This window comes from Paroedura picta, chromosome 1 (assembly GCF_049243985.1).
Source record: "Paroedura picta isolate Pp20150507F chromosome 1, Ppicta_v3.0, whole genome shotgun sequence".
Taxonomy (NCBI): domain Eukaryota; kingdom Metazoa; phylum Chordata; class Lepidosauria; order Squamata; family Gekkonidae; genus Paroedura; species Paroedura picta.
The window spans coordinates 155,060,185-155,077,558 of NC_135369.1; the positions used below are offsets into that span (position 1 = coordinate 155,060,185).

At 46.9% G+C, this 17,374-nt stretch overlaps 1 protein-coding gene across 3 annotated transcripts in view; it reads right to left on the minus strand.

Annotated features, from left to right (window-relative positions):
* Positions 1-3,699: 3,699 nt before the first annotated feature.
* Positions 3,700-17,374, minus strand: part of KBTBD11 (kelch repeat and BTB domain containing 11) — a 38,665-nt gene continuing 24,990 nt past the window's right edge. For all 3 annotated transcript variants that reach the window (XM_077309322.1, XM_077309312.1, XM_077309307.1), the window contains exon 3: positions 3,700-14,631. In XM_077309322.1, coding sequence (XP_077165437.1) covers positions 12,656-14,631 — 1,976 coding nt within the window. In that variant the 3' untranslated portion in view covers positions 3,700-12,655. The remainder of the gene's footprint in view (positions 14,632-17,374) is intronic.

The following is a 17,374-nucleotide window of genomic DNA, read 5'->3' on the forward strand; positions in this document are numbered from 1 at the left end:
TTTTCTTGTGGCCACCAAGTGTTTTTAGGTAATGGGCTTATTGTCTTACAGGGCTTCACGCTGGCCACTGGAGAGCTGATTTGCTGTGCAGATCTTTGGAAAAATTGCTCTGGCAGCAGCTGCCCACACATTCCAAGGATCTTAACAGAAAGGCTGAAGTTAAGCTGTGTGTATTCAAGAAGATATTTTAAAACAATATGTTCATTTTAAAAGGCTTCCTATTAAACAGAGCTTCTTCCTGAAATCATAGTGCTCTACTCTGGCGATCATCAATAGAACAAGAACAGAGAAACACTTTACATCTAGTAAACCAGTTGTTCCAGAAAGCTTCCCCTTCCAGGTCAGGGCTTAAATAGCCTTGCTCTGGGAGCAGCACCTGGGACTCACCTTGCCAGGCTTAACAGCAGCCAGAATCCTGCAAAGGACTACATCCACCAGGATCTGGCTGCCAGCTTGGCCCAGCAATCTTGCTGCGTTATCTCTTAGCTTCTGCTGCTTCTGCCAGGTGGGGGGGGGGGTGGATTCTGGTGGGCTTTGTGGGATGTGTACTGATACTTAATTGCCCCAGGACCTCAGTGGACAGATGGAAGTCCTGGCAAACTCCCAACTGAAAACTCAACAAGGGAAATTTCTGGAGGCTCTCTCACTGCAGGTCCCTCAGGACTTTAGGATGGTTGCTTTAGGATGATTAGGGCTGATCCTGCATTGAGCAGGGGGTTGAACTAGATGGCCTGTATGACCCCTTCCAACTCTCTGATTCTATGATTAAGCTCTGGAACCAATGGGCCAGAGGCATCTGTCCTGCCTCTGAAGTTTCCTGCTCTACTCCAGGCCATGTCTCTGCCTCCTCCGGCTCCTTGGAGGCAGCTGAGTCAGAAACTAGAACCAGGGGACCATGATACAACCTAACTTCATGACATTTTGTGGTTGGTTTCACCTCTTGCTGCGGTCATGTTGTAGCTGGTTCTGTGTCCTGTGGCAGCCATTTAAAACTGGCATCCATGATCATGTGTCAGAATTACAGGGTGCCACAGCCAATTAAGAATGGGAACCCTGAACTGCAACACTGTAGAACTTTTTTCACTGCAAAATCAGTCAGTGTTTTTGATGTGGAACACATCTTCTGGTGCACCCCCCTAGAATGGAAATGCCTACGGATGTCACATCCATAACCTTGGCCCAGGGAGCGTGTCAGAAGATGTGGGGAGGCCGTCAGCAGAGGAGGCCAAAGTTGTGGCTGAGGTGCCATCAGAGGCAAGGCCCCGAAAGCTGGTTGGGGCCGCTGCGTGACCCACACAAAAGCTGTGGAGCGAGATGTTGCCTCTGAAGCTGGCTGGTCCCCTGACCAGTCCCACCCTCTGCAGAATGGGGCAGACCAGGGAAGCTCTGCTGCTGTGGCGCCTCCCTTCCCAGGCTGGTCCCACCCTCTGCAGAGAGGGACAAGCCAGGGAAGCTCTGCTGCCGTAGTGCTTGACTTCTCAAGCTGGTCCCATCAGCAGGGCAGGCCTGGGAAGTGAGCAGACACTGTGGCTGCCTGTAGAGGACTACAGAACTCTTGCTGGGACAGGTAAGGAGGAGAAAGGGGATTGTGTGTGTCTGAGAGGGAGGGGGAAGGGACCAGGAAGGAGAGGTAGGTGGGAGAGGCAAGGGGACGTGGGAGGAAAGTTGTAGGGGGGAGGGATTAAGGGGGGAGGGACCAGAATGGAGAGGCAAGGAGGTGGGGGGGAGAAGATGTGGTGCGAGGGATAGATTGAGGGGGGGAGGGACCAGGATCCAGTGGGTGGGGACCAGATAGAGACCGGAAGTAGGTGGAAGAGGCAAGAGGGGAGGGGAGGAAGAGAGTCCCACACCAGGTAAGTGTTCCACATACCCTGTGATAGTCGGACTCTCACTATAATTTTTTTAGATGTTCATTTTAAAAGGCATCCTATTAAACAGAGCTTCTTCCTGAAATCATAGTGCTCTACTCTGGAATTTTTTTAGACCATTTCCCCCCCCCCTCACCCTGTCTAAAAGGTAAATGCTATTTTTATAAGCTATTAGGGTTTCAATTCTTCCCTCTTTATTTTACACACTGCAAAAAGAAACCACAGAGGGAAAAGAACTAAGAATGTTCTACACTTCAAAGCCCTGAAAGGATTTCACCGGCTTGGCAGAATCACTTTACATTTACTGTGCTCTCTTGGAAGAGCTGCATGGGCAGGGAAATACAATCTCACTGCAAAGGGAAAAGCCAGCATCATCTAAACACTGTGTCTCATATGCTCAAAGAAAGACTGGAGCCAGAATTTCTGGCATCAATGGGCAAGTACTTGCAAAGACAGCTTACACATGTTCAATTGTTTCCTTCCTTTCTCCTTCAAATAATTCCATCTGAACTTTCATCAGAGTTCTTTCAATGCACCCAAGCAGGCATCACTGCCAAGATGTTCTCAGGTCTCTATTCTGAAGAAAACACACACACACCAATAAAATCTATGACTTATCAACCCCCAAAAAACAATTATTAACTGTTCTTGCAGGTTTTGAACCCAAATAATCAAACATTTTATGGTAAAATCAGGTTTACTCTGATGGAGGATTTCCCTCTTGTAAAATATCCTGCCATTAGAAATAAAGAGTGAACATTGTACAGACTAAGATATCTGTAAGGTGCCGTGACAGCTTGCCTGAGGGAGGGGGGAAAGTCCCTGGAAGCTGTCCTGGACAGGGAATAATAAAATCAGAGTCCAGTAGCACCTTTAAGACCAACAAAGATTTATTCAGGGCGTGAGCTTTCGAGTGCAAGCACTCTTCGTCAGGCTGTGATCTTCTTGTCATGTGAGATGATCACAGTCTGAGGAAGGGTGCTTGCACTCAAAAGCTCACACCCTGAATAAATCTTTGTTGGTCTTAAAGGTGCTACTGGACTCTGATTTTATTGTGCTACTTCAAACCAACATGGCTACCCATTTGTATCTGGACAGGGAAGTCACCCCCACACACGTACCAGGTGCTTGTAGATGAGACAAGACTAAAAGGATAAACAGGCTCTGCGTTGATTGGATAAATATTTATCTAACTTTGTATAGAGTGATTTAGATGACTTAATTTGGGTGTGCTATTTGGACTGTATAGAAATCTGTACCCAGTGTGTCTTGGTGTGGACGCTGGATTTTAGACATGACACAGTCCCACGCCTTTTAATGCTGCAGCTATTAAAATGGTATTTTGAAAGAATTCTCTGGCATTGTAGATAATTTGGATCTCTCCCCACAATGAGTTAAACCAAACCTGAACTTCTTAATGGTGGATGCATCAACTCTATTCTAAAAACAATCATTCCTACTACTTAGGAACCAAGTGAATCTATTAAAAAGCATATGTAGTTGAACCAATTATTGTCAGCGCTGGCGATTCTGTGATAACAAGAGAATTAGGTTGTCTATCTGCATGTATTCAAGATACATCATTTCATAGAATCATAGAATCAGGCCATCTAGTCCAACCCCCTGCTCAACGCAGGATCAGCCCAAATTTGTGAGCCTTCAGTCAAGTAGCACTGCGTTCTTCACCCTCTGGGCTCCTGTGTATGATGGATTCACATGTATAGCAAGTTAAAATTTGAAGAGGACAATTTTCTTAGCTGTGACCTGAGAATGCACAAGAAAAGAGTTAGCATGGCACATTAAGAAAGGACACAGATCAATTGCAGACCTCCATGAGGGAACATTTGCTTTCTGCTTGTATTTATTCCAGTACAGCATAGGCCAAAGTACATAAAAAGCTTTATAGAGATTTTTTGCTTGTGCATTTAAAACACACTGGTAACAAATTACATTTGTTCTGCATGTCGTTTACTAGAATTGTGCACAGTGTCCAAAGCAGATTTTGCATGAATCTGTGATTAGTGGCAGCATTAACACAGTCACTGGGGGGGACTTATCCAGACTTTTCCATGAGGAATGCAATGATTACAAAATACCAAAACAGCTTCCTGAAATATTATATAATGTCCGAGATGTGATTCTATCACAATAAAGAGTCAGGCAGTGGGAGAGAGAGATGTGGAAGTAGAGCTAACAATTATTAAAATATTATTTTAAGCGTATCAGTCATGTGTTGAACACTGGCTGGATTGTGCTGGAAAACAGGTCAAGAGCTCAGAACTGCCTGGGATAGAACAGGCCTTGTGACAGCAGGGTTTGGCAGCATTCCTGCATCCAATTAATCATGTGTTAATAGTCTCATTGTTAAGACGGTGGTAGGGAGGAGGGTATACCCTTTTTCCATCCCTAGGCAATGACCTTTGTGGTCACTACACAGCTGCCTAATGGTATCCTAAGTGGTCTAGCATGCAATGTTTATCTGAAATGGTTGTTGAAAGGGACCGTATGATTGTCTGAATGGTTAAACATGTAAAGGACTAGATGATTAACACAGTGTGGGAGGGGGGAATAAGCTGTGGATAGCTTCACCCCATCGTGTGCATGTCTTAAGACATGAGGAAAACAAAGGATTGGATCCAGCCATCGTTCTACTGGGACAAAGGAAACCCTTTTGACTATTAAAAAGACTATACTGAGAATCATGTGACCTGCATCTACAAAAGCCATTATTTATTTTTACTCTGACTTCACTGAAGACAGAATCTCATTAATGATTGATAAAATGCCGGCGTCTATGCAGTGCAAGAGATTCAATCACTATTACGTAAATTACAATTCTGATTTTGGTAGAATTCGGGAAATTCTTGATACGCCCAAATCATTAGCAGATACACCAGATACAAACTTCCAGACCAGCCTTTCTCAACTTTTTTACTGTTGAGAAACTCCTGAAACATTCTTCAGGCTTCAAGAAACCCTAGATGTGGCGCAATCATATAAATATGGTTATGAAACACAGATGTGTACAAGCTCACCTGGGGCCCCTCCCCTCCCCACCCCCTCCAGGCTCATAACTGGCCATTGGGGGGCAGGACCATATATGGTCGTATCACCTGATTAATTTTTAACTAATTAAAATATATGAAATTGAATTAACTCCCACTCCTTCAGGAAACCCTTCTAGGGCCTTCAAGAAACCCCAGGGTTTCATGAAATCCTAGTTGAGAAAGCCTGTTTTAGACTATGAGTTTTGTTCTTAGTGAGCTTGACACAAATTATTTCCCAAAATATTAAAGGAAATTTAACTTTTTAAATGCAGAATACACAGTATCTGATCATATCATCCTTCTTCATGCTAAGGCAACATATTATTCCCTGTAGCACCTCCCCCCCTTCCTTCTCCCAATAGACTTCTACACACATTACACACTACATTATAACCTCTTCAAATTTTCAAAAGTACTTGGACTGTATGGCATGGTACACTGGTGGTGGTGTGGGATAAGAGCCCCCCCCCCCAACTGCCCATATTGTTCTTTTGACTGCGCATTTTTGGTTTTAGAAACAATCGACTCATTCCACAAAAACACACGCTGAATTTCCTGAAGGTCACAAAGTCACAAGCTCTGCTGTATTGTTGTCTTTCATGGGATGATTCTAGGTTGATTTGACAAGTGCTGCCTTTCCCCATTCGAAATAAGCAATGTTTTCCAGTGGATCTGAATAAACTTTTACAAGATGTTCTTCTGCTTTGCTATCAGACTAGCAGCCTTACCCTAGCAGAAGCATCGCCATTCAATTGTGCTTACACACTGGAAGTAATGTAGGGAGGAAAGGCAGGATATTGCACTTAAAAGAAAACTGACGGCTTTTAAAGTCATTAATATTTGTAGATCAAGTACAGCTTTCTTCTACCAATTTAGTAAGCCCGTGCCTTTCAGATGCTTTTCCCTCAGTGGGGCAGGATTGGTTGCACTGTCATAGTCATCCCCAATCCCAGCCAGGTGACAACTGTTTCGAAAGAACCTATACAAAAAGTCTTGGCTACTTCACGCCAGATCTTAACCTGCTGCTACAGCATGTCAAAGATCCCTGCATTCTAAAAGGTTGCACCAGTGTAATTCCTATGCAATGGCAGGACAACTTCCAGTCTTACATTTGTCTGTCAGCTAACCAATGTTTTTGTGCTGGCAGCATGTGATGGAGCTGGGGAACAATTCCTCTAAGTAGAGCTGTTGGTCAAGGCTTCAAATCAAATGGAGGTGGGGGGGGGGAAGGACCCAACAATAACAAACTACTCATGAGTTGAAGGCCCTAAGGGTCAGATAACAATTCCTCTGATTGTTTACCAAAAGCCAGAGAGAGAGAGAAACCTTTCATGGGAATAATTTATTCTTTCTAAGCACTTGAAATTGTATCAGGTGTTTATTTGCAAGAGTTCATTGTGCATAAAATACTCATTAGGTACCACACAGTAGCTTTATTCATGAAACCAGTATGATTCCTATTCAGTTTTCACGAGAAGTCTTTGATAGACCAAATACAAGGTCATTTCTCTCCCAGCTCCTCCTGTGAAAGGTTCAGGGAGCAAACTGGATTTGTATGAAATGATGCTGAAGCCATATGTGTCTTCCTAATTGGGTTTTCCACTGACCGTTAATGTGTGGCTGAAAGGCTTGGAACTGAAATTAAAAACTCCACAGGCTTGATGCAGGGTCTGTGTCAGAGAAAATGAGGGCACCAAGCAGGAAATCAGTTTAAAGGTACCCCATATGTGGCCAGAAAAGTCAATCATCTGGGTATGATTATGCAGGAATCACACAAAGGAAACGGCATTAAATGGCTAGTAATTAAGTCCAGATTATGGTACCAGGAAACACTCGCTCATGTGTTTCACTTTGACTTCAAAGTGAGTGCAATTTTACCCATGTTGCAGCACTAGAGTTTTACATCTGTTTCCGCACTGCATGAAACTGTGGAGATGGGAACAACAGCTGTAAGAGTTTTGATCTAATCTGCTTAAATATATATATTTCTTTATGAATGGACTATGCACAAATGCTTGTTGAATACACAGAGGGATGTTACATGGCGGGGCAGGCGAGCAATTTAAATACTTTGGGGGATTTGGGAATTAATTCAACAAATGAAATTATTTCTCTGACTTCCTGGTTCTCATCTGTAGCAGTTTAAAACATAATACCATGAAAATGTCCTTAGTAGGACTTTATGAAAGGTGCTAGGTTCAGGAAACCACCTTTTGTCATTCACTCAGCTGCCCTGTTCTCTCAGAGCATGTTTTAGTACGTTGAAATGTATTCCACAGCCTACAGAACCTCTGATTTTCTCCCTTATGCTCATGACAAAGCACAATCAGTAGTACATACATTAATCTTAGCTGACAGATATAGAACATTAAGTAACCATGCAGAGAAATGATTGGATGTAACCAACATTTCAATATAGATTGGATTCTTTGGGCCCACCCCTGACAACATTTGGTGCAGAAGAGTTGTTTCTTGTATACCACTTTTCTCTACCTGAAGGAGTCTCAAAGCGGCTTACAGTCGCCGTCCCTTTCCTCTCCCCACCACAGACACCCTGTGAGGTGGGTGAGGTTGAGAGAGCCCTGATATTACTGAAGAAGTTGGTTCTTATATGTCACTTTTCCCTACCCTAAGGAGTCTCAAAGCAGCTTACAGTCACCTTCCCTTTCCTCTCCCCACAACAGACACCCTGTGAGGAGGGTGAGGCTGAGAGAGCCATGAGATTACTGCTCGGACAGAACAGCTTTATCAGTGCTGTATCGAGCCCAAGGTCACCCCAGCTGGTTGCATATAGGGGAGCATGGAATCAAACCTGGCTCCGTGCTCCTAACCACTACACCAAGCTGGCTCTCTCACCAAGCTGTAGTGGGTGAAAGTGGCAGCCTCCCCACTCCTCCACATGGAGCCAGCTAGGTGACCTTGAGCTAGTCCCTGTTCTCTCAGACCTCTCCCAGCCTCACCTATCTCACAGGGTGACTGTTGTGGGATAGGCGATTGTAAACCGCTTTGAGGCTCCTTTGAGTAGTAAAAAGCAGGGAACAAAAAGCCAGCTCTTCTTCCATGTATGCTATGAATCACTCCGCCCTTTGTAGGACTCAGTATATGAAGAAGCTGCCAATGGGAAAAACCGTAGGCAGAAAGAGCACTTGCATACTGCAGCACAGCAAGGGGAGTCATGTGAAGGAATTTGATCAGAAATAAGGGTCTGATAGCCAGTGCACCCTTCTGTTGAACTCCGTGGGCTCAGAAGGCAGTAACTCTTCTTAGGACTGCCTCTAATAGATGGATGTGATTGTCCTGGTTGCAGTGCGGTCATTTGATTAGAATAAAGTTCTAAAGTATGTACATTATTTCCTTTTTAAATCTCAAGTCTTTTTTGAGGTTTTTGGCCTAGAAGTACCCAGATTTAGCTCTCTGCAGGATTATTTAGCACCAAGACTCTATGCCTGATTAGACTGATTACATTTATTTTGGATTGGCCTGTCAATTCTGGGCTGGGCTACTCCTAGAGATTTGGGGAGTACGGTCTGGGGAAGGCAGGGTTTGGGGAGGAGGAACACCGCAGCAGGGTATAATGTCATTGCATCCACCCTCCAACACATTTTTATTCAAAGCATGAGCGTTCGTGTGCATGCACACCTCCCCAGATACAATGTCCAGTTGGAATTCTGGGAGGTCTCTTGGCCCCACCTGGAGGCTGGCAGCCTTAGTTTCAGATTTTTTTTTATTGGTGGCACTTTTATTTGTATGCAGTTTTAGTGCACACACGGCAATGTCTCTACTCTTAATTCCACTGCTTTGTTTTATATATTTAATACAATTTATAACCCACCTTTCCGCCTTTACAACAGCCTCCAAGGCAGCAAGCAAATTAAAATGAGCATATTAAAATAATATTCTAAAACTATTTTTCCACTACAAGCATATGAATTCCTTACTTACTTATCAATGTTGGCATAGTATATAACTGCAGCCATATTACCACCAATAGGGTGCAGCAGTTAAGAGCAGCAGACTGTAATATGGAGAACTGAATTTGATCCCCCCCTCCTCCACATGCAGCCAGCTGGATGACCTTGGGCTAGTCACATTTTGCCTAGAGCTGTTCTTACAGAGAAGTTCTCTCTGTGCCCTCTCAGCCCCAACTACCTCACAGGGTGTCTGTTATGGAGAGAGGAAGGGAAAGGTGCTCTTTGGAACTTCTTCAGGTAGTGAAAAGTGGGGTATAAAAATCGTTCTTAATTTCCGAGGAGTTGTCAATTCATCAACTATATAAATAGAGGGCCTTTTAAAGAACTTGCAAGTATATAATACAGCGGTAAAAAGTATATAGTGGTTGATAAAAATCTCTAAATTTTGTTTGACAAATTAAAATATATCACACCACCTAAAATATTTAAATCAAAATATGTTACAAGATAAAATTATTTTTATATATTCTTAGATTTTCCTGATTAAGGCCTGTAAAGAATGACTGAAAGGGCTTAGTTCAACTATATATTGTATTTATATTCTTGACAATTTATTATATATATATATACTTTTATGAATCAATCCCATTTTTAGGAACCACTAAAAAGATTGCTTACAAAACCTGTTTGGTCTCTATGATTTTTTAATCTTACTATTGTCTCACTTTGGTGTGTATGGTATTTTACTTCTGTATTCATAATTTTACATCCCTTTTAAAGCAGAATCATTTTACAAGGATTATATATATCTTCTTGAAATATACTCTATCTGTACCTCAGCTTTCTGGGTTTTTTGGTTTATTGTTCTTAAACATCACTGGGAGAGAAAAGCCTAATATAAAGCCTATTCCAAAATATCCATTCATTTCCTGCTTGCCAATCTCAACCATTTACTTCAAAACAGTGATGTAGGCCTAAAAATGTCACTGCTGCACTAATCATTCAGTAGCATAATTTTTAAGGGTGAAAACATCGCAATAAAGATTTCCCCTTTATTGAACTGATGTCTGCTATAACCAAATCTGCTTCCTTCTCTTGGAAATAAGCAAATCTAATGTTAGCACTTTGCTAAAGTGACATTTTAACCAAATGGAGCATCTTCCAAGACTCTTCTTCTAACTAAAATGGCTACGCTTCATAAGCAGCATGTCCAAAGTTGGCTCTTAGCTGTATCATCATTAGTATAAATACCAACGTGGTCCGGCTGCAATATCAGCGTAGGTCCCATGCGTGAAGGATGCCCACCAAACTGAACACAAACCTCCCCTCCCCCACACCCACTTGTTCCCTTCAGCTACACATGGGCATACACATGAGAAACCAGATGTTTGTGTGCCTCCCCACACCATTCAATCCATACCACCCTCCGGCCTCTAATGAGGAATAACTTGCATCAGGCCGAGGGGGGAAGCTGGACAGCCACATGAGTGGAAGTACAAACATATATTGAAGCTGTCTAGGTTCCGCCATACAATATGCGTTTGTTCTTCTGCACAGAGGGCTTTACAGAGTTCATAGGAAACTTTCACAAGAGCACTGTGCCTACAGTATAATTGAATCATGTCTCTTAAATCCATTATGTTTTTAAAAAACTGTTTAGGGTAATAGTTTAAAAATCAACATGGCTTCTTAATCTGGGGGGGTGTATGTGTGCGTACGCTTTTTCATATTTTCTGTCTAGAAAGCTTCCATTTGGAATGTAACTCCAATGGCATTTTAGCGACTTGGGCAGAATGTATTCTACAACAGTCCTGGTTTATTTTGCTTCCACCAACTAAGAAAGCTGCCAGTCCACATTTAGAGATAGAAATAAGAATGTATTTCAAAAGTGATTATTACTCACTTTTAACCTTCCCACAGTGGGACTTATTCCCAGTAACATGTCATAGGTTCAGGGTGTTTGGCTATAAACTCATACCAAAGTTTGTTATATTGAAAATTCACACTGAGAGCCATAAACTGGAGGGGATTGAGGGGAGAAGGGAAATATGGAGTACTTAAACAGGCCTACTCAGAAGCAGGTCCCGTGTTATTCAATAAGGCTTGCTCCCAAGCAAAGGTCCTTGGAAGTGCAATCTAACAGTGCCATCCTAAGCAAATCTAGAAAAGATTTCTTAGGATTGCACTGAAAGAGAGCTGTTTTGCTGCATGATGCAGGGCAAATGGCTTTTGGAAATGAGGAGACTTTCAAGAGCAGTTTGGATATGGAATTTAGGGCAGAGGGGGTCAGCCAATCAAAGGAAAACATCAAAAAGTACAGTGGGTCAGCAGACGTCTCTTGTAGGACTGCTCTTTGGATTCTAGTTTCCATAAGTGAACATTCCAAGTTTGAACTGAACTACAAAGATTCATTTTGAACCCAACATCACAGTAACATGAAAAGCTTGGTGCTCTAACTTCCTACAAGCGATTCTTTGAATGAGCTGCCAGGTAAGTGATGATTCAGGGAAAGATTTAGAATGAAAGCAAAACTGCTTATATCCTGCCCCTGTAACCAACTTGACAACTGAATTGTTCATGATAATCAGTCACTCTCATTTATGACCTGGGGTTTGGCTGGCACAGAATGTTAATTCCTCTTGGCTTTTTAGAATAGTGGAAAAGCTATGCCTTGATAAAACTAGCGCATTTCTTTGTGTGCGTCAAGTAAACCACATTTGGTTTTCATTGGCTTGCAGTCAGCAGCCCTGAACATAAGGGAAAGGAAAGCTCCCCTGCTATGAATTTGCTGGTGAGTTCAGTCTCACGAAGGATCTAAACTTGAGTATTATGATGCAAAACCATGACTGAAAAAGAACACCAGAGCGTGTTAAGAACAAAGCGGATCACAACTTTCTGACAGACCATGCCAGGGGACAAAAACGCAGGTCTTAAAAAACTGAAGCAACGTGAAATTGAAAGACCACCCCCTTTTATTTTCATTTTGCTCTCTTCCCACTATGTACATATGGCAAACATGTGACTCGTTTCAACCCTTTGTTAAACCATGCACTGGGGCTGCAACTTCCTGAAGCTGCACAATGCCATGTCCTCAATAAAGACCCTTATGTCAAAAGAAAAATGTTGTAATCTAGAGAATCCTCCACTCCATCTTAGAACAGAGAAAACATTCTGTTTTGTCCTATTAATTTTCCGAGGAGGACTGCCTGAACCCCCACCTCATGGCTTGTTCCACATCTGCTAAAATCCAGAAGGGAGGAGAAAACCAAGAGCAGAAAGTGCCCGCTAGACCCAAATGCATATGTACAAAACCACTCTTTTATGGAAATTCCTTTTACAAGCTTTCTCATTCCATCATTTCTGACAGCTGCGGGATGCCTCTAGACTGGAAAGTGGCACAGGCATTGCTCAACAGTCCATCCAATTTAGCAGCTTTTCACTGGTTCTAGAAGTGTCAAGAGGTGACTTTTCTACACAAACTATGCAAGGAAGCTTAGAAGGGTTGCAGCCAGCTGGTCAACACTTTAGGTGGGACACCACATAAGCCTCCGCAGCCGTGCATGCATTGTGCGAATTAAGGACATCTAACAGTGGCCCTCCGTTAGCCTCTGGAGCTACAAAGGTGTTAGGTAACACAGAGATGACTTTTCACTCCTTGATTAGCCTCTGCTGCCTGGATAGCCCTTCTGCCCACTCCACCACCACTACAGAATTTTGGAGGCCACACGACCACATTCACCCCCTCTGATCTTTCCCTTGGGGGCGTTCTTGCACTAATGACACCCATAAGCAGGACCGGGCCCTAATATGAGCTTGGAAGGGCCACCTCTTACAATCCCAGCGGGCTCTCCGGCTCCAGTGTTTTCTCCCTCTCTGGCAGAGTAAGCACGAAGGGTAGGAGGACCCCTTTGGCATCAAACGGGGCTTTGAACAGTTCTCTGTCAAAGGTGCCTTTCAATCCACCATCTGCTTCCACCTCCCCATTCTGGGACAGGTTAAAGCACAGCATCCCAGTCCGGTTGACGCAGAAGATGGTGCCACCCAAGGCAGCGCAGCGGAACGGCTGGACGGGGCTGCCGCTGGGGCGCAAGGACGCACACTGACTCCAGTGCTTGGCCACTGTGTTGTACCGGAAGACCTCCACCCCCCCAGCCTGCCCCTGCTCCCCACGGCCGCCGCTGACATCAAACCGGTAGATGAAGTTTTTGTAGGCCACCATGTCAGCAGAGCGCCGGCGGCTGCTGTTGTAAGGACATTCCTGCCACTCATCCCGCTTGGGGTCGTATTTCAGCAAGCGGTAGAAGAGGGATCCGCCAGACACGTAGATCTCCCCGTTGCAGGTGGTGGCCTCGTGAGCCACGGCAAAAGCGCCTTTGGGCAAAGGGGCCACCGGGTGCCACCGATCGGCCCGAGGGTCGTATTTCTCCACGGTGAAGAGGCACTCGCCCCCCACGGCGTAGAGGCAGCCGTCCAGGGCCAGGAGCTTGAGCTGGGAGCGAGGCTGCCCCATGGGCTTCACCTGGCTCCAGGTGTCAGTCAAGGGGTTGTAGCAAAAGACCTTGTCGGAGAGCCTGGCCCGCTGGTCGCCGGGGGTGGCGGAGAGGCCTCCCGCCAGGAACAGGTAGTTGTGGAGGACGCACATGGCGCACCCCTTGGCGTTGGCCTCGTCCGGCAGCCGGGTCAGCACCCGCCACTCCTTGGCCGCCTCGTGGTAGCTGTAGAGCAGGTAGCTGCTCTCGTCCAGGGACACCACGGACGAGGGGCTCTGCGGGCGGCTGCTCTCGCGGCTCTGCGGGCGGCTGCCGCCGCTGAGCCTCTCGAAGGCGTCGCTCACCTCGGCCACGAGCAGGCAGGGCTGGCCGGCCTCCAGGCGGCGCTGCAGGATCAGGTCGCGCTCGGCGCCGCTGAGGCGGCCGTAGACGGCGGGCTCGCGCAGGACCTGCAGGTAGTGGTCGCTCATGAAGCGGTAGGCGGCCTCGCGCAGCTCGGGCAGCCGCTGCTTCTTGGCCAGGCTGAGGAGCGGCAAGCAGTTGTCGAGGCGCAGCTGCGCGCGCATGGCCTCGGCGGCGCAGTGCAGGGCGCGGGGCATCTGGAGCACGCGCGCGCCGCTCACCACCTCGGCCAGGTTGTCGTGGCGCACCTCGCCCATGCGCGCCGTGTACATGTACTCCAGCAGCAGGCGCAGCGCCCCGTAGCTCACGCCCTTCACGCGCAGGATGTCCCGCGAGGCGCGCGCGCGGAAGTAGTCGCTCTTGGCCGCCAGCACCGCCTTGTGCGCCCGGATCCGCTGGCCGGACACCTCGATCACCAGGTCCGGCTCCTCCGAGAGCTGCGCGCCCGCGCACGCCTCCAGCTGCTGCCCGCCCAGCGCGCCCTGGCTGTTCTCCTCCGACTCGGACGCCGCGCTGTTGATCTCCCACTGGCTCTGCACCACGCGGGGGTTGCTGCTCCCGCCGCTGCTGCTGCAGCACGACGACGACGACGACGACGACGGGGAGGCTGCGTCGGGCTCCGGTGTGGCGGCTTTGTCTTCGCCGCCGCTCCCGCCGCCGCCGGGCGAGCTGAAGCACAGCGAAGAGCTGAGGCCGCAGGGCGCCTGCAAGGGCAGCTGCGCCGCGCTCGGCTCCCCCGCGCCGCCCCCGTTCTCCTGCTCGGCGGCAGCGCGCCCTGCCATCGCGGCCGGCTCCTCGCCGCCGCCGCCGCTCCTCTCCGCCGCTTCCCCGCCGGCCGCTTTCCCCGGGGACGCTAGCGGCGGCTCCATGTCCTCGCAGCGCATCTTCGCCTCGTTGACATTCCCGTTCTCACCTGCGGAAGGGACACAAGAGAGCGCTGAGTTCGCCATGGGCAGGAGGGAGCCCGCCAGCCCAGCCCAGCCCGTCGCCCCCCCCTCCTCCCCGGTGCGGCTCTGCAGTTCGCCCGGCGACCGTGAGGGGTTCGTGTCGCTTCCTTCCCTTTGCCTGCTCGAGTCGGCTCGTTTGGCGCCCGCCCCAGGTCCTCGCCCGTCGAGCGAGGCGTGACCGCCGCTCAGCACTGAACTTTTGAACCGACCTCGGGGTAGAGTTTATCGGCGAGCCACCAAGCCGTCGGATCCGGGCGGAGCTGGCCTGGGTGGCCCCGCAACGACTGAACTACAGGCCAATGTCTCCGCTCCCTACTGAAGTGAAGCCGGGCCGGCCAAAGCATTTAGGGTTCAACCCCACATTCCCGTGCATTTCCCCTCACAGTGAGACCCATGCTTACACCGCGGATTAACAACAGCTATCCAAGTTCCCCATGCCCAGGACTGCCCTGTCTCTTGTCATTGGTTAACAGAAAACTCTTAAACTGGGGGCCAAGGTACACTAAGACAACTGTAATTCTGCTTTTTCTGAAAAACAGCAAGGTGAGCCCTTTAAACCAGATCGAGCCTCCAGAGGCCTCTGGCTCCTGAGATGTCACAGGGACTGGTAGTGAAAAATTCTAGACTGATCTGAGAGAAACAGGTTCAAGCCCCTACTCTGCCATGGAAGGAAGTCCCCTTGGGCTGGTCACATACTCAGCCTAACCTCCCTCACAGGGTTGTCCTGAAGATAAAAGGGAAGAGTGGAGAACAAAACTCTTAAACTGCTCTTGGTCCCCACTGGGAATGCAAATACATTGTCCTCACTCTGCACAGAGTCCCTGGGGACTAGAAACTTGCTTGTATGTTCAATTCCCATTAAAGCCCATGGTCAATTTGAAGCTGGTGTGCTTATTGGTCCCTTGCTTATAAAGACCATTTGTGTACACTAATAGAAGAGCAGTTGGTTTTTATACCCTGCTTTTCAGTACCCAAAGGAGTCTCAAATTGCCTTCCCTCCCTTTCCCTCCAGCAGACACCCTGACCGTTTATGCACTGGGAACTTCACTGCCCCAGCTCACGTGCAGGAGCATAAATCCGGGCCGGATGAGGTGAACCAGGCCAAATGCGCCCCCATGTGGGTGCAGGAAGTGGTGGGGCAACCTGCCATGACTAAAACTCCAGCCTGCAGCCCGGCATGAAACCTCCAGTGCATAAACGGTCCCTGTGAGGTAGGTGGGGCTGAGAGGGCTCCAACAGAACTTTTGGGAGAACACCTCTAACAGGACTGTGACTAGCCCAAGGTCATCCAGCTGGCTGCATGTGAAGGAGTGTGGAACCAAGCCCATCTCTCCAGATTAGCTGCTGCTTTAACCACAACACTAGGCTGGCTTTAAAGTTCAATAGAACACAGTAAAAGACAGGCTCGATATCCAATTTAATGGGCCTTATTCCCAAAAAGAGTTCAATTATGCAGCCTATCTTGATCCTATGCATAATTATCCTATGCATAATTCTTGAGAATTAAGCTCAAAGTTGGGTTCATGGCTTATGCACTAAGTTTAAGCAAACAACAAGAGCAGATGCATATGTTTAAGTGCATGCACAAGTCCCTGCCCCCCCCCCCAAATGCATGGATATTTTACCACTATTGTAAAGATTTCGATGAACTGGTCACAATTCCCAAACACTGAAAAGCTCCATCAGGAACAGCAATTAACTGCTTCTCCAATTGCCCTAACTCAGCCCTGTAAATGGCACCCCTTCCAAATGCGTTTTAAGACCTGGTGCCAGTTATAGGTGCAGATATTTGTACAATGACCTCCAGTTCTGTCGAGAAAATCTGCCCGTAGAAAATCAGTAATGAAGTGATCCTAGAGTCCCATCAGGAAAGACACTCCATCGGATGCCACCTTCTTGCTCTTGTCAGAACACACACCATGTGCAGAGCTTTGAACCTCTAGTTTCCCATGAGGTCTGCCTAAGCAAAAGCATTTCTCAGATATGCGGCCATTGAGCTAAGGCCAATTTGATACTGGATTGTGTGATATTTCTAATTTTTTAGAAACCATGCAAACCTCCAGTATTAGGGCATAGGGGAATAATGATAAATAGGAAGACTTGTTGCTTCCTTAATTGCTCAAAGTGATCGTGATTAGGGATTCCCCTTTGATTATTGCAGTAGGGCTTTTTTCTGAACCCAAGGTTTCCAGAAACAGCAAATGGGGGGTCCTGCTTCATGAGCAGTTCATGTTGAAAAAGAGTTAGTTTATATACCCTGCTTACTACCTGAAAGAGTCTCAAAGTGGCTTACAATCTTCTTCCCTTCCTCTCTCCATAACAGACACCCTGTGAGGTAGGTGGGGCTGAGACAGCCCTGATGTTAGTGCTCTGTGAGAACAGCTCCAACCGGACTGTGACTAGCCCAAGATCACCTAGCTGGCTGAATGCGGAGGAGTGGGGAATCAAACCCTGCTCTCCAGATTAGAGACCACCACTCTAACCACTACACCAAGATGGCTCTCTGGGTTTTAGATATGACTTCCATAAGCCACTCAGGCAGGGAAATAAAGGTAATAGGCTCTTTTTTTGTGTTAAGGATCAGGTTGAGGTCCCTTTTTAAAACCATTCTGCCAGTGTGAAAAGAAATCTAATCCCTCTGATGTAAATGTCAAAAACTACAAGATTGCCATAGAACAATTATTTTAAAATGGAGACAGCAAATGAGAA